The sequence below is a fragment of the Aythya ferina genome (assembly GCF_964211825.1).
Source record: "Aythya ferina genome assembly, chromosome: 9".
Taxonomy (NCBI): Eukaryota; Metazoa; Chordata; class Aves; order Anseriformes; family Anatidae; genus Aythya; species Aythya ferina.
Window position 1 is genome coordinate 13,421,171 of NC_140305.1, and position 17,012 is coordinate 13,438,182.

The following is a 17,012-nucleotide window of genomic DNA, read 5'->3' on the forward strand; positions in this document are numbered from 1 at the left end:
GATAGACGCTGAAATGATAGAGTCAGGTCTGCGATAAATCTTGCCTTCAGCAAGCCCACTTCTGCACACCTGATGTCCTGCTGCAGGCGAGCAGCTGGAGAGGAGAGCAAACCAACTTCTGTCCTACCAGCTGAGAAGCAGCCTGGGCCCTGGTTGATACTTGCATTGCTCACAGGCGCTCGCGGTGCCAGCCGTGGTTTCCCAAGCATTGCACAAACCTTCTCCTGGCTCCTTACCTCATCGTTAGTCATCATTCCCTGTCTGCTGCCTTGTCCAAGGCACCCCTCCGGTAGAGCCTCTTCCTGCGCAGCTCCTGGGACTCCAGTGGCAAAGCCACAGCTTTTAACACTTCTGTTTGCTCCAGAAAGCCCCCACAGAGCCAGAGCAGGAGCCCTTGCTCTCCTGCAGCAGCAAAATCAGCCAAAGAACCCCAAATCAACCACATGTGAGCAAAGCTGCAGAGGCTAGCGATTACGGCAACCATTAATCAGTGCAGCCTGCAAAGTAACTATTCTCTTGGTGATGATGCAAGAGGAGGAACAAGCCCAGCTTGCCCCAGCCTGAATGCAAAGGTCTGGCAGCTCAAAAAGCCCCATGCTTCTGCTGCCAGCTGACGCCATCAGTTCTGGAAGTGGTTCGGGGGGCACAGGGCCTCACTGGGGTGGCTTGCGGGATGGAGCAAGCCACGTAAAACAGGAGGACGCAGGCATCTCCTTCCCTCCAGAGAGCAGTGGGTTCCACAGGTGATTTATTGCACCCTGGGGGAAGGATGCCGAGTGCTGCTTGCTTTTTGCTCTCCAACAGCCTCCAGCCTCTTGCCGTAACAGTATATTATGCCCAGGTCTGGAGAAGCTTAGTAAAACTTGCAGATGGGTTTTGACAAAAAAAAAAAGTAATAACTAAAAAAAAATGACGCTGCGAGAGAAAATATCTTGCTCAATGCTTCCACAATCACAGCACAGTCGAGCTTTGCCCAAGCTGAGCACTAAGCAGTGGCTGAGGGATTCACGCCAGGAACCACTCCATCTGCGGCATCGTGCTGGTAGGAAGTGGGAGGCGACCAAGGTCAGCCAGATCTCCCAGCAGGATGATGTACAGCTCTGCAATTAGCTTTCAGGGCAATTAGCGTCCAGGAAAATCCCCATGTGAGGCTTCCCATCTCAGCCAGCCCCTGCCCCATCCAACCGTGGCTTTCCCCACAGGAAGGAGATCTCCTCCCACCCTGCGCCCTCGAACTGCCCCAGCTTCATGCCGCCAGCTGGATCAGGAGCTTTTTAAACGACACAGGGGCAGGAGCGTCATTCAGCGTGGTTTAGTCCGCAGAGCATCGTACTACAGCCGCCTTCCTCCTGAGCACGGCGATAAGATGGTGGCTGTGCCGAGCAGCAGCCCCTGTTGCACATCAGATAAGGCTCCACGTGTTTGGTGGTTTTTTTTTCAGTTTTCAACTCAGCTCTCTGACTGCATGCCACTGGTGTAGCAGAGACAATGATCTCCTCTGTGGCCACAGGGCAAGCGTCTCCTTGCTGCAGAGAAACCCCAGCAGCTTTGGTTTGCTCCTCAGGAAGATCCCAAGCGTCACTCCCAGGGCACTGCGGATGCGCCACAGCCTCCGAGCTGGGCAGGAGGGCTGCCACAGCACACGGGGTGAAACGTCTGCCCCTGTCCCAAGGCACACAGGTGGCACGGGGCATCACAGAAATATTAAAGCATGGTGTTACGTCTCACCTGTTCTCACTGCAAAACTCCTGCCTGGAAGATTTGGGTAACGCCGTGGCATTAGCTCGGCAGAGGCCACCGTTGGAGGGGGCAGGCAGCCGGGGTGCATTATCTCAGTGCTACTGGGGTGCCTGCCCATGTTGAAACAACTTCCCTTGCTTTCCTCTAAAGAAAAAAAAATAAGATATGATCCTGTCTGGTTAGAGCAGCAGAGCGAAATGACGTCTCAGCCTCGTCAGTAGTGCCTTGGAGTTTCCTCCAGGGGTGCGACGGGCTGGGCCAGCAAAAATACCCATGATGATGCAAGAACCCGGCTGCAGAGTCTGGCCTGGAGGCACGCTGGTGTGACATTTTGTTTCACTGCCTTGGTGGGTCAAGATACTTTTCTTTGTTAAACAGGCTCTACGTTTTCTCATCATTAAATCTCTTTTTCTCACACACCTCCCGCAGCAAGCTCATTTACGTTCAGTAAGGCTGCATGGACATTGTGCTTCCACTCCAAGGTTTGCACCTTGAGTGACACCGGCACCTCTCACTGCCTATTTATTAAAACCCCATTCCTTCACCAGCTTTTCACATGAATATCACCAAATCCCAGCTACCTCCGTGCTCACCCAACCGATTTTACCCACCCAGAGCACAACATCCTCGCTCGGCGGTGGGAACACAGGCGGGAAGGCAGCACCGAAAGCCTTGCTGCAGTTGAGGTGAAGGCGCCCACCGCTCCCGTCGCTGATTCTGCTGCTTCCCCTTGGCCAACCGACACACTGCTCCCAATCACCCGTGCTGTATGCACACATCGAGCAGCAGTGGCCACCCAGTTGCCACCCCAGCACGTGGCCATGCCCCCAGCACCCTGCCAAAAGGAGCAGCAGCAGCTGCAGTGGAAGCACACATCCACATCCACATCCATCCCCCAAGGCTGGAGGCCGTGGGGATGCAGCCATGAGGGGTTCCCCAGCTGGCACCTGGTTCGGTTCTGGCTGTTTCTGTCTGAAACAGGGCCAGAAAACTGCCCTGAGCTGCGCTGAGGCAGATTTGACAGTCTTTCCCGAGTCTTTCCAGCATTAAGCTTGCTCCCCTCCTGCAGCATCCCTGCCCATGGCTCCACACTGGGGTTTCTGCACCCACGGGTTTTGCTTGCCCCATTTATCACAGGGAACGCCACAACTGGGGCCAGGAAAGATAAACAGATGATAAGAACAGTACCATCAATATAATTTATTCTCGTGTCTTTTGGTCAATATTTTGCATTGTTGCAACTTGAGGTTCTTTCCAAGGGGCTCTTTTAGACAGGATCCAAGCAGCAACGCACCAAAATACCCCACTGACACCACCTCGCCTCACTGCCATACTGGGCACTGCCAGCAGCAGTGCCACAACCAGGGCAGCGTGGGGTGGGGATGGGGATGGGGACTGTTCTGCTCGGGGCACCATCACTGTTTCAATCCTTTTTTTCTTAGTGATATATCCCGCAGAGACATCCAGGCTGAAGTTTCAGTGACAAATCCAGCAAGCCAGAGCTCTCGCTCTTACTTCTTTCACCTTCTACACAGAGATTTCAACCCTCGCCCTCCAGAACCCACAAATGCAAAATGTTCACCATGGAAGTTCCCAAGCACCAGGGCGGCTTTGGGGTTTCACAGCTCACACCGGGAGTCGACCAGAGGCTTCAGCAGTGCCAGCACCATGCAGCCACATGCCAGGGTGGTGCATTGGCCCCTGGGCACGTCCTATGGGCACACGTGGAGGGCAGCTGTGGCAGGGTGAATAAATAACAGCAACCACCCCATATGGAGGAAAGCACATCACTGCCAGGTGACCCGGGGCAAGGACGTGCCCAGAGCAGCAGCACCAAAATGCTGCTCCATCTCATGGCGGAGGTCTCGCCTACGCTCACCATCCCGAGTGCCACTGGCCCTTTCTCCTCCTCATCCCCACCCATCAGTAAGGGCTGGATGCCCCGCACCGGCTCTTCAACATTTTTAGCAGCTTCTGCTTGAGCATGAGGAAGACCACAGCGAAGGCCACCAGGAGCGTCAGGCAGGTGGGCAGGGCGAGCACCAGGTAGAGGAGGGCCATGTTGGCCACCTTCCAGCGGCAGGCCCGCAGGACAGTCTCGGGCAGCGCCCGGGCGCTCAGCGTCCTGGAGTCGTAGCTGCAGGTCAGCTCGCGCCCGTCGGGGACGCGCAGCTGCTCCACGCGCTGCAGGGACTCCCACCAGCCCAGCGTGCAGCAGTTGTAGGGGTTGCGGCTGAGGTAGAGCTCCTGCAGGCTCCTCGCCAGGGGCGTCCGCGCCACGTCCGCGGGCAGAGCCGGGAGGCAGTTGTCCCGGAGGTCGAGGCTGCGCAGCTTGACGGCGCTCAGCGACGCGGGGAGCGCGCTCAGTGAGTTCCCTGACAAGTCCAAGACCGCGAGGCTCTGCAGGGTGGAGAAGTCCACCACAGCGGAGGAGAGGCTGGTGTTGCGGAGGGACAAAACCCGTAGTGTGGCAGCAAGGTCCTGAAGCCACCCCGGGTCCCCGGACAGGGCCTGCTGGTTGTCAGAGAGGTCCAGGTGTGTCAGCGATGTCCCTCGGAAGGGCTGGCCGGCCAGCCCCTGCAAACCACAGCCGGCCAAGTAGAGGCGGTTCAAGGTCTCGATTCCCCTGATGTCCACGCAGGGAGGACTCTCCACCTCGCTTGCAAGAGCCGGCTGGGGACACAGGTCAAGCCGGTTGCGGCTGAGGTCAACTGTAGTGATCTTCCTGGTGTAGGTGAAGACTTCAGCGGGGAGCACCCGCAGCCTGTTGGTGCTGAGGTTAAAGAGCTGCAGGCTGGGCAGGGTGGCCCTGGCACCCACCTGCAGCTCCACCAGCTGGTTCTGGCTCAGATCAAGGTCCGTCAGCGTGGCCAAGGGGTCCTCCTCTGACAGCTGGAACGTCTCCAGGCAGTTCTGGTTGAGCTTCAGGTGGGTCAGGGAGGGCATCTTGGCCAGGAAACCCTCCGGCAGGTACCAGAACTGGTTCTGGCTCATGTCCAGGAGGCGCAGGGAGGAGAGGTTGCTGTAGCAGACCTCGTCCCAGAGGTTGACCGTGGTGATGTTGGTGGAGTTGCCGTCAATGATCAGGAACTGCACGGTGACATCTGCGAGGGAAGTGCCGTTGGGGAGACGCTGATAGAAGGTCATCTCATTGTCCTTCAGCAGCAAGGAGTGCAGCTTACTCTGCCGGGGCAGCACAGGGAAAAAGAGGAGCCGGTTGTGGGACAGGTCCAGCACCTCCAGTTCAAAGAGATCGTCACTTTCAAAGGCCAGAAACCACTCGATAATGTTGTGGCTGACATTGAGCACCTTGAGCTGGGTCAGGCCGAAGTCCACCACGCATGGCATGTAGTTATAAGCTATGTTGAGCCTCTGCAGCTTCTGCAGCCCTTCAAAAGCTTGGTCGATCTCAAAGATGTAGTTCTTCTCCAGGTTCAGCTCCAAAAGCTGCGTCAAGTTGGTGAAGACAGACGAGTCCAGCCTCATGATAGCGTTCCTGGCCACTGACAAGGACTCCAAGGACGGCAGATTCAGGAGCAAAACTGATAACATGTCCTCAGTGAGGCAGTTTCCAGATAGATCAAGTGTCCGCAAGGCTGGCAAAGCAGAAAGAGCAGCTGCTGTCTGCGAGTAGTTGGTGAAGAGGAGGTTGTCTGCCAAGGAGAGCACGTGGAGGCCTTGGCTGCCCAGGAAGGTGCCAGGCTCGATGAGCTTCAGCCGGTTCTTGGACAAGCTGAGATGCTTCAGCTGGGGGTACGGGAGCAGAGAAGCATGGCCCAGGACCCGGATAGTGTTGTCATTGAGCAACAGCTCTTCAATATCACCTTGAAGATTTCCTGGGACAGAGCTCAGCCACCTCCCAGTGCAGTCTGCAGTGCTCTGCACCTAAAGCAAGAAGCAGAAATGCGACACCTCTTTGAGAAGGAGGAGACGGGGGGATGAGAGTTTTGGGGAGCAAAGTGGGGATGGAGGTGGTGGCTCCACAGACAGAGCTTCGGCATCCCAGTCCAAGCCTTAGCTCCAGGGCTAGGCCAGTATCTGGGAGGGCAGGTCTGGAGGTGCCTGGGGTTTGTAGGGCAGGATTGGGAGATCAGAAAGGCAACGACTGTGAGAGTGAGGACTTACGTGCTTGCAGCCACCAGGAGACATCGCCCAGGCTGCACCCACCCCATTTCCCCATCCCGCTGCCAGCAGGACCAGAAGCAGGGAGAGACCGGGCAGCAGGGCCTCCATCTCAGCAGCGGCTCTCCTGTGGGGACAGAGGCAAGAGGGTCAGAAACTCCGGGTCAGATGCCTGGAGGTGATGGGCTCCTACCACAGCAGCGAGCACCATGCCCTGCTCAACTGAGCTGCGTGCTCAGCTACAAGCCTCGAGGAGAGGCTTCCTTGCTTCACGGGGCTAACAGCCCCCTCCCCGGTGCCCCCCAGGGTCACCAACCCCACTGCTAGCAGAGCGTGTCCCCTCCAGCACCCACTGCTGCTGGCTGCCACCCCGCGGTGCCGCGGTGCAGCCGGGGAAGCGGCTGCTTTTCAATACGAGGTCCACGGTTGCTAATTTTGTGGAACCGGAGCTGATGGTATTTGCATCTGGGGAAAAGCTGAACCTCAGGCAAATGAGCAGCGAGGTCTTGCCGGGGGCTCGGCGAGCAGCGTTTTCATAACCGCCGGTGTTTGAAGAAGAAATCGGAGGTTATTTTTGGCAGACTGAGAAGCTGGAGCCTCACGCCCCAGAGGAAGCAGGGGACTCATCCCGGCTCATCTCCTTCCATGGGACAGCCAAAAGCCAATGTGAAATTGGCATTTATTAATCCAGGGGGGTGGGAAAACCCTTCTTGGGGTGGGCTGATTTCTCCAGCCCCTCCAAGCCTTCACCCCCAGAGTGTGAGAGCACCCCAGAGCACAGCACAGATCGACCCCGCGGTGTCCTCCCCACAGCACTGCTCCCCAAAACCCCACAGGCTTGGGCTGCAGCTCGGCAGTGGCACCCAAACCCCTCTGAGCCGCATCCCCCCACCCCAACTCAGCCTTTGCCCCCACCGCCACCTCCTCACAGCTCAGCATTGGCCTCCCCCAGCACCAGCAGCTCCTTCCCCTCGGCATCCCCCCGGCGGGTGCCGTGGGGTACCAGGGGCAGGTTACTCACCGCCCGGGGCGGCACGCGGGGCGTGCAGCAGCGCATCCTGTGCCCAGCGGCCCCTCCACCGCCACACTCGGGGGGCTCTCGGGGGGCCGAGGCCGGGGACGAGCTGCTGGCCCCCTCTCCCAGCCGCTCTCTGGCTCGGCGCTGAGTTAGCCTTTGCGGAAGGAGCTAACGGAAACTGCAGTCACATGGAGGCAGCGAGCGCGGCGAGGCACTTCGCTTACTTGATCTCGGCGCTCACACCCCGGGTCATGCACTCACAAGCAGCCCGGCAGCAAGGAGGAACCACGGGGTGGGCAGGGAGGGGAGCGCAGGCAGGGCCCCGGGGCTCAGCACGGCCACAGCGCAGAGCCGGGGCCCTTTGGGGTTGGTTGGGTTTGGCCGCAGAGAACAGCCACCGGCTGGGCAGCGCTGCTGCGGGCGCCCCCCACATTGCAGCCCTCCAACCCCCTGATAGCCCCAGATTTCGACACGAGGCCAGGGATGCTCTTCCCAGGGGGGAATTGTTCCCCTCGGCACCCTTGAGACACCAGCGCCCGGCCTCTCGCAGCACCCAGGTGAGATTTGTGGATGTCGAGCAAACTCCAGGAACATTCCCGGATTTCCACAAAGCCAGCACCCAGGGTGCAAGCCCGGCCCATCCCAAAGCAGGGAGCTCCCAAGCACCAACACAAATGCAGAAGCCAACGTGAAGGTGGGTCGAGCAGCTCAGTCCCAGGGTCCTCACGCACCTCAATTCCCCGCTTACGTGCAGCCAGTGATGGGGCAGCCAGCTTATTACAGCACACCACGCGCCCCCCGAGGGACATCACTGCCTGGGTCACCCTGACCCGCCGGGCACTGCGCCGAGGGGTCCTGGGGCTCCTGCAGCCAGTGCGTGTGACCGGGCAGAGATGTTTATTGTTCTTTTTGCCTTCACTTTAAATTTCATTTCTTCTCTGGAAGGACACTCAGCGCTCCCACATCACTGACAAAAAAGCCCTGTGGTTTCATTTCCTGCATTTTCAAGGAAGTTTGAAGCATAAAAATCAAGAAGGAAAAGAGAGAAGCACTCGCAGGCCAAGCGAAGCAGAGCAGATGTCAGAAACTCCACAGCGGGGCAAGATTCCCAGGGTGTTGCTCGAGGTCACATGAAGCACTGAGACCGGCCGATAACTACAGACCCACTCCTCGTCCCCAAAACCCTGCCACGAGCCCAGCCCACACCAAAACCACTCACCTGACAGGCAGAAAATCAGCAGCTGGAGGAGATTCCCCCCAGGGCTGGGAAACCTTAACACTGAGCGTCCTCACCTGCAGCCATACACCGCTCCCCGCTGATCCAGAGGCTCCCGGGAGAACTTTCGATGACATCCACGCAGTGCCACCAAGTCAGGTGGTGCCCCAAGGGTCGAAGCAGCCTCCTCTGCCAGCTCCTTGGCGGCCCGGGGAGAGAAAACCAGGTTTTATCTCATGCCTCATCCCGTGTCAGTGAATTTGGCCGTCCAAAGCCGAGCCCCCCACACCACACCGCCCTTTTCAGAAAGCGGTCACACACCGGGGCCACTCCCTGCAGCCCGGCTCCGCACGCAGGTCTCTGGCAGCACCCTTGTTTTCACACTTTCCCCACATCCTGCAGCCGGGTGGTTCTGATAATGCTCCAAAGCTGCCGCTTGCCCCCTCCTCTTCCTCTCAAGCAGCATCACACGCCCCACTGTGAGTTCTCCCAGTAAAGACCAGCTGCACGTTTGAGGATTTTTTTCTTTTTTTTTTTTTTTTTAATGGCACAGTAAAGGCACAGGGACTGAGCTGCCAATCTGACTGGCTCTTTATGAAGCTTCAATCCAGCTCAATGGCATGGCTGGGCTAAAATGAAGGCTTGCAGAGGTGCCCAAGTGTGCCGCAGTGATTCCTGCAGCTGCAGAAAATGATCAGGATCCTCCATAAGGTTTTATACCCAGCCTCCTCCATCCCACCTCCCATCTTTTCCCTTAACAGACCCTCAGGTTGTGAAGCTCAGATCCTGAGAAGTGGGGCAGCTCCGCCTGGTCATCCCAGACTGCCGCACCCAGTGCCTGGGGGAATGGAGAAACTATGACAGAAACCAGCAACCCACTGCCTCTGATACCCAGCAGACAACAGTGTGCCCTTTTTTTTTCCTGCAAGAAATGTGATTTTTTGCCACTTTTTTTTTTTCCCCCAGCAAGACCACAGCCCTGGCCATTGGGGCAAAGTGAATTGGAAACATTTCTCCCTGGGCTGCATCTGCTGCAGAGGGAGAACTGGAGGGAATTAAATGAGCAGCTCTGCAGAGGAGAATGTTCAGAATCACAGAAACATTTAGTTTGGAAGAGACCTCCAAGGTCACCTAGAGACCTCCAGGATCACCTCAGGATGGTGCAAAGCATACCAGGAATGCCTCTGGCTGTGCTCAGTCCCCAGCTTTTTGCCCATCAAGAGGAGGATACGGCATGAAAAGAGATGGGTGGAAGAAACAGCTGCTTTGCAAGACATTAGATCGATTACCTACAGAAACATGTCAATGCCCAGGCTCATGGGAAACCACAAACAGCATTGCAAAAATCATTAGGAGGTCTCAAGACCTCAAAGCGGGTTTTGTCTGGGGTCTGTCACCAGCAGCATCCCATCTGAGGGGCCAGAGCAGCAGCAGCAGAAGGACCAGCATTTCCCTTGAGCCATCGCAGAGGGACAGGGGCAGGAGCAGCACCCTGCCCTCTGCCAGCCCTGCTGCCCCTCAGAGCAGGGCCCATCAGATGCTAGGGAGTTCAGGTGGTTAAAAAAAAAAAGCTTTTTAGATGGGAAACTGTGTTTAAATACTGGCCAGGAAGGACTCAGAAAATTAAAGAAAATCCATCCTTAAAACCCACATCAAATCTTTTAAACTGCCACGTGGCTGAAGCATGCACAGTGAATGCAAAGGTATCAAGACAATGCAGGTGAAGAAGTCCCTTAATGTAATCACCTGCTCTGGATACAGCAGCACTATGTGCTGACGCTCTGCCCTATCCCAGAAGCTGCCAGGTGCCTGGCAGTTCAAGACAAACTACGAGCAGTGGAAACCAAGAAACAAATCAGCAATCTATAATCAGCTTCACAATCTTTTTTCTTTTCTTCCACCCTAGCCGTCGCCAGAACAACCTGCTTGCTTATTTACCCAGCCACCCCCTGTCTTCTTCCTAGGAAACACGTGCCAGTGCTGATGTTAACAACCGAGCCAAAACTTCAGGCTGCAGAGCCTCGGGTTTTGCAGCTGCTGCCGTGCCTGTGAATGCCCAGAATGTGGTGACCAGAACACCCTCAGCTGGGCCGGCTGTGATTCCTGTGCTCCACTTTTACCTGCTCACCACAGCAAAGCCCACCTTAGCTCCCCTATTTGCAGCCAGCAGGAGCCTCCTGGCTCACACCGGGCTTTTGGGTGAAAAGAGGGGATCCGAAGGGGTCTTTAATTCTGGGCATCGCTTCCCAAAGCTGCTCTGAAGGGAGCGCGGGGCTTTGCTTGCTTGCCTGCCTCTGCAGAGAGGCACCAGCTCTCACACCGACACCTGTGGGGAAGGAAACGACCCAGCAGAGCGGCACTGTGCCATGAGCCCGGCTCTAGGGGCCCAGGCGAGCCGCCGCCATATGGCCTGGGACCTGCACTCTGAGCAGGAGCCCCCTTTCAGCCCCAGTGCCTGAAGGCAGCAAAAGCACCCCACAAGGGGCCCGGAGGAAGGCCAAGAAGGTCTTAGTAGAAAGCAAAAGTGCGTTTCTGGAAGCACAGCGCGGGAAGGAAGGGAAGAGGGGAGCCGGTCAGCGGCTCAGCCACATCCTCTTCCCAGCGGGCAGCGCCGGCCCCGGGCCAGATCCAGCATGGGCGGCTCCGTCCCTGTGGTCCCCGCTCTCCCTGCTCCCACCTCTGCCAGCGCACACAACATAAATGAGGAGGAAGTGGGCCAGGGAGAGCCGCAGAAGCGATCTCACTTCCCCCGGCCGCTGCCTCCCGCCGCCCTCGTCCACCCGCCATGCCCAGGCCAGGTTTGAGGCCTGCAGCCCACAGGGGACAGCTCCGGCCGGCAGCATGTGGCAGGGACCCACGGGAGATGCACGCACCTGAGGCCAGCGGTATAAGCAGCTGACCCATCCCAGTGCATTTACTGAAGGTTTTAGGGTAAAACTGACGGGACTTGGAGGCTCTATGGTCACCAGAATGAGAAGGTGTTGACAGCTTCTGCCATTACATCACTAAGCAATGCAAGCTGGCATGAAAAGCAGCTCCCCTCTGCAGTCACACATACTCCCTTCCTGCTGCTGTTCTGCTGAAGAGAAGTGAGAAATTGTGTCATTCATGCAAAGGGAAGCGAAACTATCTCAGCTCCCGACCAAGCCAAGCACGTCCCCACCCTGCTTGCCCTGCCGGTCAGGAGGGCCGAGAGCCCTGCCTCGCCACAGCACTCCCCAGGGCCCTTTGCCATCAGCGCTGGGAGCAAGCCACCATGGTCACCTTCCCAAGTCATCTTCCTCCTCCTTTGGGCTCAGCATCTCACCCCCCCCGGCACTTTTGGGACGAGTGACAAAGCCTACAGGGTTTCAGGACCAGAGTGCCCTCTTGCACTTTGGGCATAGTCCTTGGACTTGTGTAAGAAAACAAAGACGCCAGGACATGAGTTTCTGTATTTTTTTAAACAAAGTCTAACCTGAAGATACATTGTCATATCTGAGACCTCATCCTTGTAGCTACATCTGGGAGATGCTCAGCATAGGCTTTCGGGTTTCAATTTGACATTGTCCTCTCGTCCCCATGTACAAAGACTTAATACAGGAACACGAGAGGGAGAAAGCTCAGGCAGATGCTATTAATGCAGCAGATCCTCCCCTCCTGTGCTCCTTTCTCTCACTGAGAAGAGCAGCTAAAAGTCTTCATTTAACAGCTGATTGTATGCTGAAAGTGAAATAAAAATATCTCAGCAGTTTACAAAGCATGAGTTCCTACCTTCAAGCTCCATATGGGCTCAGGTGCCCATCTCAGATGGGAGGAAATTGTTCCATCACCTGAGCACAAAACCAAACCCAACCCTACCACACAACAAAGCACCCCAAAGAGGTGATTTCCCTGGAAATCCACTGCTTGTTGCTGCTGGTGGATACAGGGGCTTTAACCACTGCACTTTTTGGGATACGATACAAAAAATATTTTAGTCAACATCCATTTCCTTATTGGCAAGTTCTTCCAGCACTAAAAATACAAAGGTACGTATCGATAGCCTTTTGGGGATCAGGCAGAGCCCACTTGTTTAAATTACCTTATAAAAGCTGTTGGATATGGCTTACTTCTCCTAAGCGTAGGATGCCGAAGAAACAACACAACTTCATACCCTCAAGCACAAGCTCTCAGCTTCCAACCACTGAAGTCTTTCTCATAACTGCTATAGTCTTCCTTGTACCATGCAAACAGGTACTGGGGAATTTTGTGGATGGAGTAAAATCCACACTCCCTCCCAGATTTAACATGTTATTCCGCTATAGGGAGTCTAGGGAGGGCTTAAGCACACAGCACACGTTCACCTACTTTGGTTAAAAACAGATGAGTTTCTTGTTATCGATCAGCTTTTCTTGCCTCAATTTTTGACTCACCTACTGCAAACCAAAGCTGATGGACTGAGCTAAGCAAAGAGCACAGGATACCAGTGTGTCTTGCTGCAGGTACATAACTGTGCTTGAAGGTGTGCAAGGGAATGACATTTTGCAGCTGTAGCATACGTGCTGCTGTAAACCAGCTGTTTTCACATCTGTCACAGGCTTTATGTTTGCCTCTAAAGATGTGAAACCTGTGCTGTGCAAATTAGAGCAAGTTCACAGCCTGAATTCAGAAGTTCAAGAAAGGACAAAAAAATAAAATCGCTTTGCAAAATACCTGGGGACACAGCGCTGGCCCCGAGCAATAAAACACCGTAGACCCACAAAGGTTGTGCATCCCAGGACAGCCATTCATTCACATGCACTCGGTGCTCCTGCTGCTTCTGGATGAAATTACTGGAGGTTGAGCTGCAGAAACGGGGAGCTCACAAGATCAGGCACTTCACACAGAAGGCAAGTACAGACAAGGTTGTACCTTCATACTAGTCTCCATTCAAACACTGCCTGCAGGTAGACATATAACCAAAGAGCTTTTAACAACAGTAGAGCAATCTGGATTAAAAAATTAAAATAAATCAAGCAAACATGAAACAACTCCAGCCAGCTCACAACAAATCTGCGTGTGCAGGCACAGCAGGAAGGAGACACCCTTGTTTGTTCAGCTTGCAAAACTGCAGAAGAATAAATACCACTTGCAATATACAGTGAATTTTATTCTAAAGTCCCCCTTCAACAACTTTTTTCAACTGCAGCGGAATATTTTTATTTACTGATTTATTTAATATAATCTTTTGACCACAGATCATGCATGCCTGAAATGAAGAAAAGGTCTGTGAATAAACAAACTGGTAAGTGACCGACTAGAGGCATGTTCTGCCATTGCACAGCAGTGGTGATGTTTGGTTTGAGCCTCCCAAATCCCCTCCTGCCTTTGCAGGTGATTGTGAGGTCGCAGCTCAGGTTATTGTCAGGGAAAATAAATCTTAATAAACTCTAACTTCAGGATCAAGGGTTCAAATGAAGAAGTATATTTCAAAAACTCTACTTCTGCATCCCCTGAAAAACCAAAAGCAGAAGGGGATAATGGAGGTAACATTAGCAGAGAAGGTTCCACATTAAACCCTAGTTTTGCACAAAGCTTTGGAAATTTAAGGTACGAGCTCCCACAGCACTGTTAACTTTGCCCTCTTGTGGGGAGGTGTGAGAATTCATTCTGAAGTCACACTACGTGTAACTGAATGAAAAACGCGGCGTATAAGAGAAACTAGCAGATCCGGCATCACTGCTGGAAAAGCTTTCAGTGCTCATTTACCACCTCATTAATTTTTCCTTTAGACTGAATTATACCTCAGTGCAAGGTAGTCTAGTATCTCTTAGAGAAACCAAGCACATCATCCTCCTACCCATTTAAAAACCCGTATTGCAAATGTGAAAAAGGATCCCAGAACAGATTTCAGTAATGCAGTAATGGACTTTCCTGGCCACAGAAGCCACTGAATTACCCACATTGTGCAAGAACCAGCCCATGTGGAGAATGGTGGCACAGACAGCACTTGCAGTTGTGTTCCTGCCAGCATCCAGAGCTATTTATAACACATGGAGCTTCTGTAACCGTGGATGTATACTTGGAGGGGATCGGATCAGCGGGAAATTCCCTTCTACACAGCTGATGATGGAAGGAAGATTCTAGAGGGTCACAAAGGGAGAGAAGATGAGAAGAGAAGGGAAAAAACAAACCATGGTCTGTAACACCTAAGGAAAGACAGGGAGCACTTCCAAGTCCTAAACTTTAAGCAAAACATTATAAACCAGTAGCTTTCAGTTAAACAGGAGTGTTCCAGCAACTCCTGGCAGACAAAAAACATAAAGCTCATACAGGTAATAAAATAGTAAGGTAATAAAATCAAAATGAGGAATAATGTAAAGATTAGCTAGAACAAAGATATCAGCACTGAAACCCAGACGCTCAGGAATCACCATGGGCTGGTTACCTCTCAAATACTTAGAGAAAACAAGTTTTATACATAGTTGCAGGATCAAACCATTACCAGCCTGAAAGTTATTTTAATTCATCGCTGCTGTTAGCATCGCAGCGAAAATGAGAGAGAAAAAAATAGAGGCAGCCATCTGGAAAACACATCCCCTGTGTCAAGGAAATTTTAGAATATAGATCATCAGCAAATGGGGAGAAAAGCTGATGCATTCCAGTTGGGTTCGGAGGCAGAAGAACACAGACACATCCGAGGCAAGAGAAACTCAGCCTCAACACAGGGCTCACCCACATAGCCCACCGGATCAGGGCCATCTGCTCCCGGCCAGCTTTGTCACCTGAAACACAGCCAAAAGTTACAAAACCAAATGGCATTTGCCAGTGGAAGGCGCACACAGGACTCCCAGAAATGCACATTCGGTGCTGCTCTTTAAGCAGAAAAAAATGGTTTTCAAAAAATCTCCCCAGCAGAGTGTTTTCCCACAGCATTTTGATTTATTTTTTATTTTTTAGTTCCTTCCAGAAAGGAAGGAATTAGTTTTGATTTTTTTATGTTCCTCCCCATACATGAAGTACAACTAGATCAGCTGCTCATCTCCCACCAGTTTTCACGACACACATCTGCAAAAAAGATCAGTGTTTTATTCAACTGATAAGCAAAATGCTCACTTATCAAAATAAATGGGATATCCTAAAGGATCCTGAAGCCTGTATCTGTCTGAGTTATCTAAACATAAACAGGTGATGTTCTGCTTGACCACAGCAGTCAAACCACTAGCTGGGAAAGGGAGAATAATTCGAGCAGTTATTTAGCTCACTCTGAAGTAACTTGTAGAATCCCCTTTTCCAGCACATTTTTGGCTAGCCAGCACCAGACCTCTTCACCCCTGAACAAGCATCAGCCAAAGTTTGCCACTTCAAAGCAAATTCTTGATGAAGAGATTTTGGGAAGAGCTTCAGAGCTCCCAACCACGCCGTCTCCTCTGGTTACTGATCACAGTTGCTCAGCCTCACACGGTATTTCCGAGCATCCCTGCGTTCCTGGCTGGAAACAAGCCCTCCTCCAGTAGTTCCTGCAAGAGGATCTGTTGAGCCTGGTTGGTTTTGAGATGCTGCCTCATCCTGCAGTACGTTGTCCTGCTTTCAGCTACACCTCAGCTGTTTGGGCTTCAGCCATACATACCTACACAGGTGTTTGAGAACTTACCACATTGAAAGCTCCAGGACATACAGAGGGTTGTAACGCCGTCCCTCACCCACACGGACTACTGAATGCACATCTGACCTCTCCTTGATTCCTCTACAACATCCAGATAATTTTAAGGTCAAATGAAACCACCATCCTTGTCTGAACTACGCCCACAAGCTGCACGAAGCCCTGGAATTAAATTTGCAACTGGTAATTGATCTCTTCTGGCGAAACAAGAGCTTGGTGTCACATGAGTGAAGTCCACCCACACGCGAGGACGTGCTCTGTGGGACCCTTGCAGACAGGACCAAATTTCTCCCTGACTCAGGCATTGCAGAGGCCTTGCAATATACAACACTAAGAGCAGAAAAAGGTATTTGCCTGGCTTGTCTGCTCTTCCATAATCCCCTGGAAAGTACACAGAATCCTCTGGATATTTAAATTGTGCCCAAAGCATGCTGCTACATGCTTTTGGACATGCTGGACGGCCAGTTTAAGGACCTGCCCAGAACCAAGCAGCAGCATGAAGCCAGCACAGCCGAGCAGAAGCCAACACATCTGCATAAGCACCACGTGAATCCCGGCCAGCAGGCATGCACTTGAGTCAGCAAGACCTTTTAGCGCTCTTAGACTGGAAAAGCTGCAAAACAAGTGAAAAGTAAACAACAATGTCTTAGCACAGGGCTTGACTACAGGTATTAAATCTTACAGGTGTTAAATCTTTATTATTTCAAAGTATCTCGAGCACGTCTCTCTTGAGCAGCCCGGAGGAGGTGTGCTGGCTGCAGCTCATGGAGAGGAGAGGTGTCTCCCGGCTTCCCGGCACTGCAGAACGGGCTCGGGCACGCTGCAGGACCTCACTGACTGTCCATGTCCATGTCAGAAATCGCTGCTCCAGCTGCATGATTCGTTTGGTACTCAAAGCTGCTCGAGACATAGACAACACAGGAGGGGCTGGCAATCCTGCTGTCCCACCAGCGTGAACCACCACGAAGGTGGCAGCAGGGGGTGCCTCTTTTTTTTCCCCAAGGGTAAGCTCACCGTCTGCTTTCTTGTAGCACTCCAGCTCAAAGTATAAAGATGAATAAAGTCAGTCTCAAAATGATTTACCAAGTAAGAAAAGCTGCAAGCAAACAGCTGCTTGGTTAGTCAAAAGTCTCAGCTGTAGGTCACCAGCCAAATACACAGATGTATTTGTAACACACACCCAGCTTAACAAAGGCTATTCAGAAATAACGAGGGAGAGGAGTTAAATCGGGTCTGGTAGCACAAGTACCTTCAGTTGTGCACATCTGGGTCTGCTGCCTCTCTCTTAGTAATTTTTAAGGGTGGTGAGCAAA

General features: G+C 53.2%; 1 protein-coding gene across 3 annotated transcripts; it reads right to left on the reverse strand.

Moving 5' to 3' along the window:
- Window positions 1-2,925: 2,925 nt before the first annotated feature.
- NRROS (negative regulator of reactive oxygen species) lies at window positions 2,926-8,428 on the reverse strand. 3 transcript variants are annotated; one of them, XM_084529662.1, is made up of 3 exons: window positions 8,174-8,428; window positions 5,866-5,989; window positions 2,926-5,625 (listed from the first exon to the last, which is right to left on the reverse strand). In XM_084529662.1, exons 2-3 carry the CDS (start codon window positions 5,971-5,973, stop codon window positions 3,664-3,666), a joined length of 2,070 nt encoding a protein of 689 aa, XP_084385788.1. In that variant the 5' UTR covers window positions 5,974-5,989; window positions 8,174-8,428; the 3' UTR covers window positions 2,926-3,663. The 3 variants fall into 3 exon arrangements, with proteins under 3 accessions (XP_084385788.1, XP_084385789.1, XP_084385787.1); XM_084529663.1 differs by lacking the exon at window positions 8,174-8,428 and adding an exon at window positions 7,612-8,104; XM_084529661.1 differs by lacking the exon at window positions 8,174-8,428 and adding an exon at window positions 6,884-7,578.
- Window positions 8,429-17,012: the final 8,584 nt, after the last annotated feature.

What these genes read in the sequence shown, in the direction of transcription:
- NRROS (XM_084529662.1), bottom strand. Translation starts at nt 5,973, where the DNA reads ATGGAGGCCCTGCTGCCCGGTCTCTCCCTGCTTCTGGTCCTGCTGGCA. An exon ending in CTCCTGGTGGCTGCAAGCAC is followed by an intron (nt 5,626 to 5,865) that starts GTAAGTCCTCAC and finishes TTCTTGCTTTAG; the next exon opens with GTGCAGAGCACTGCAGACTG.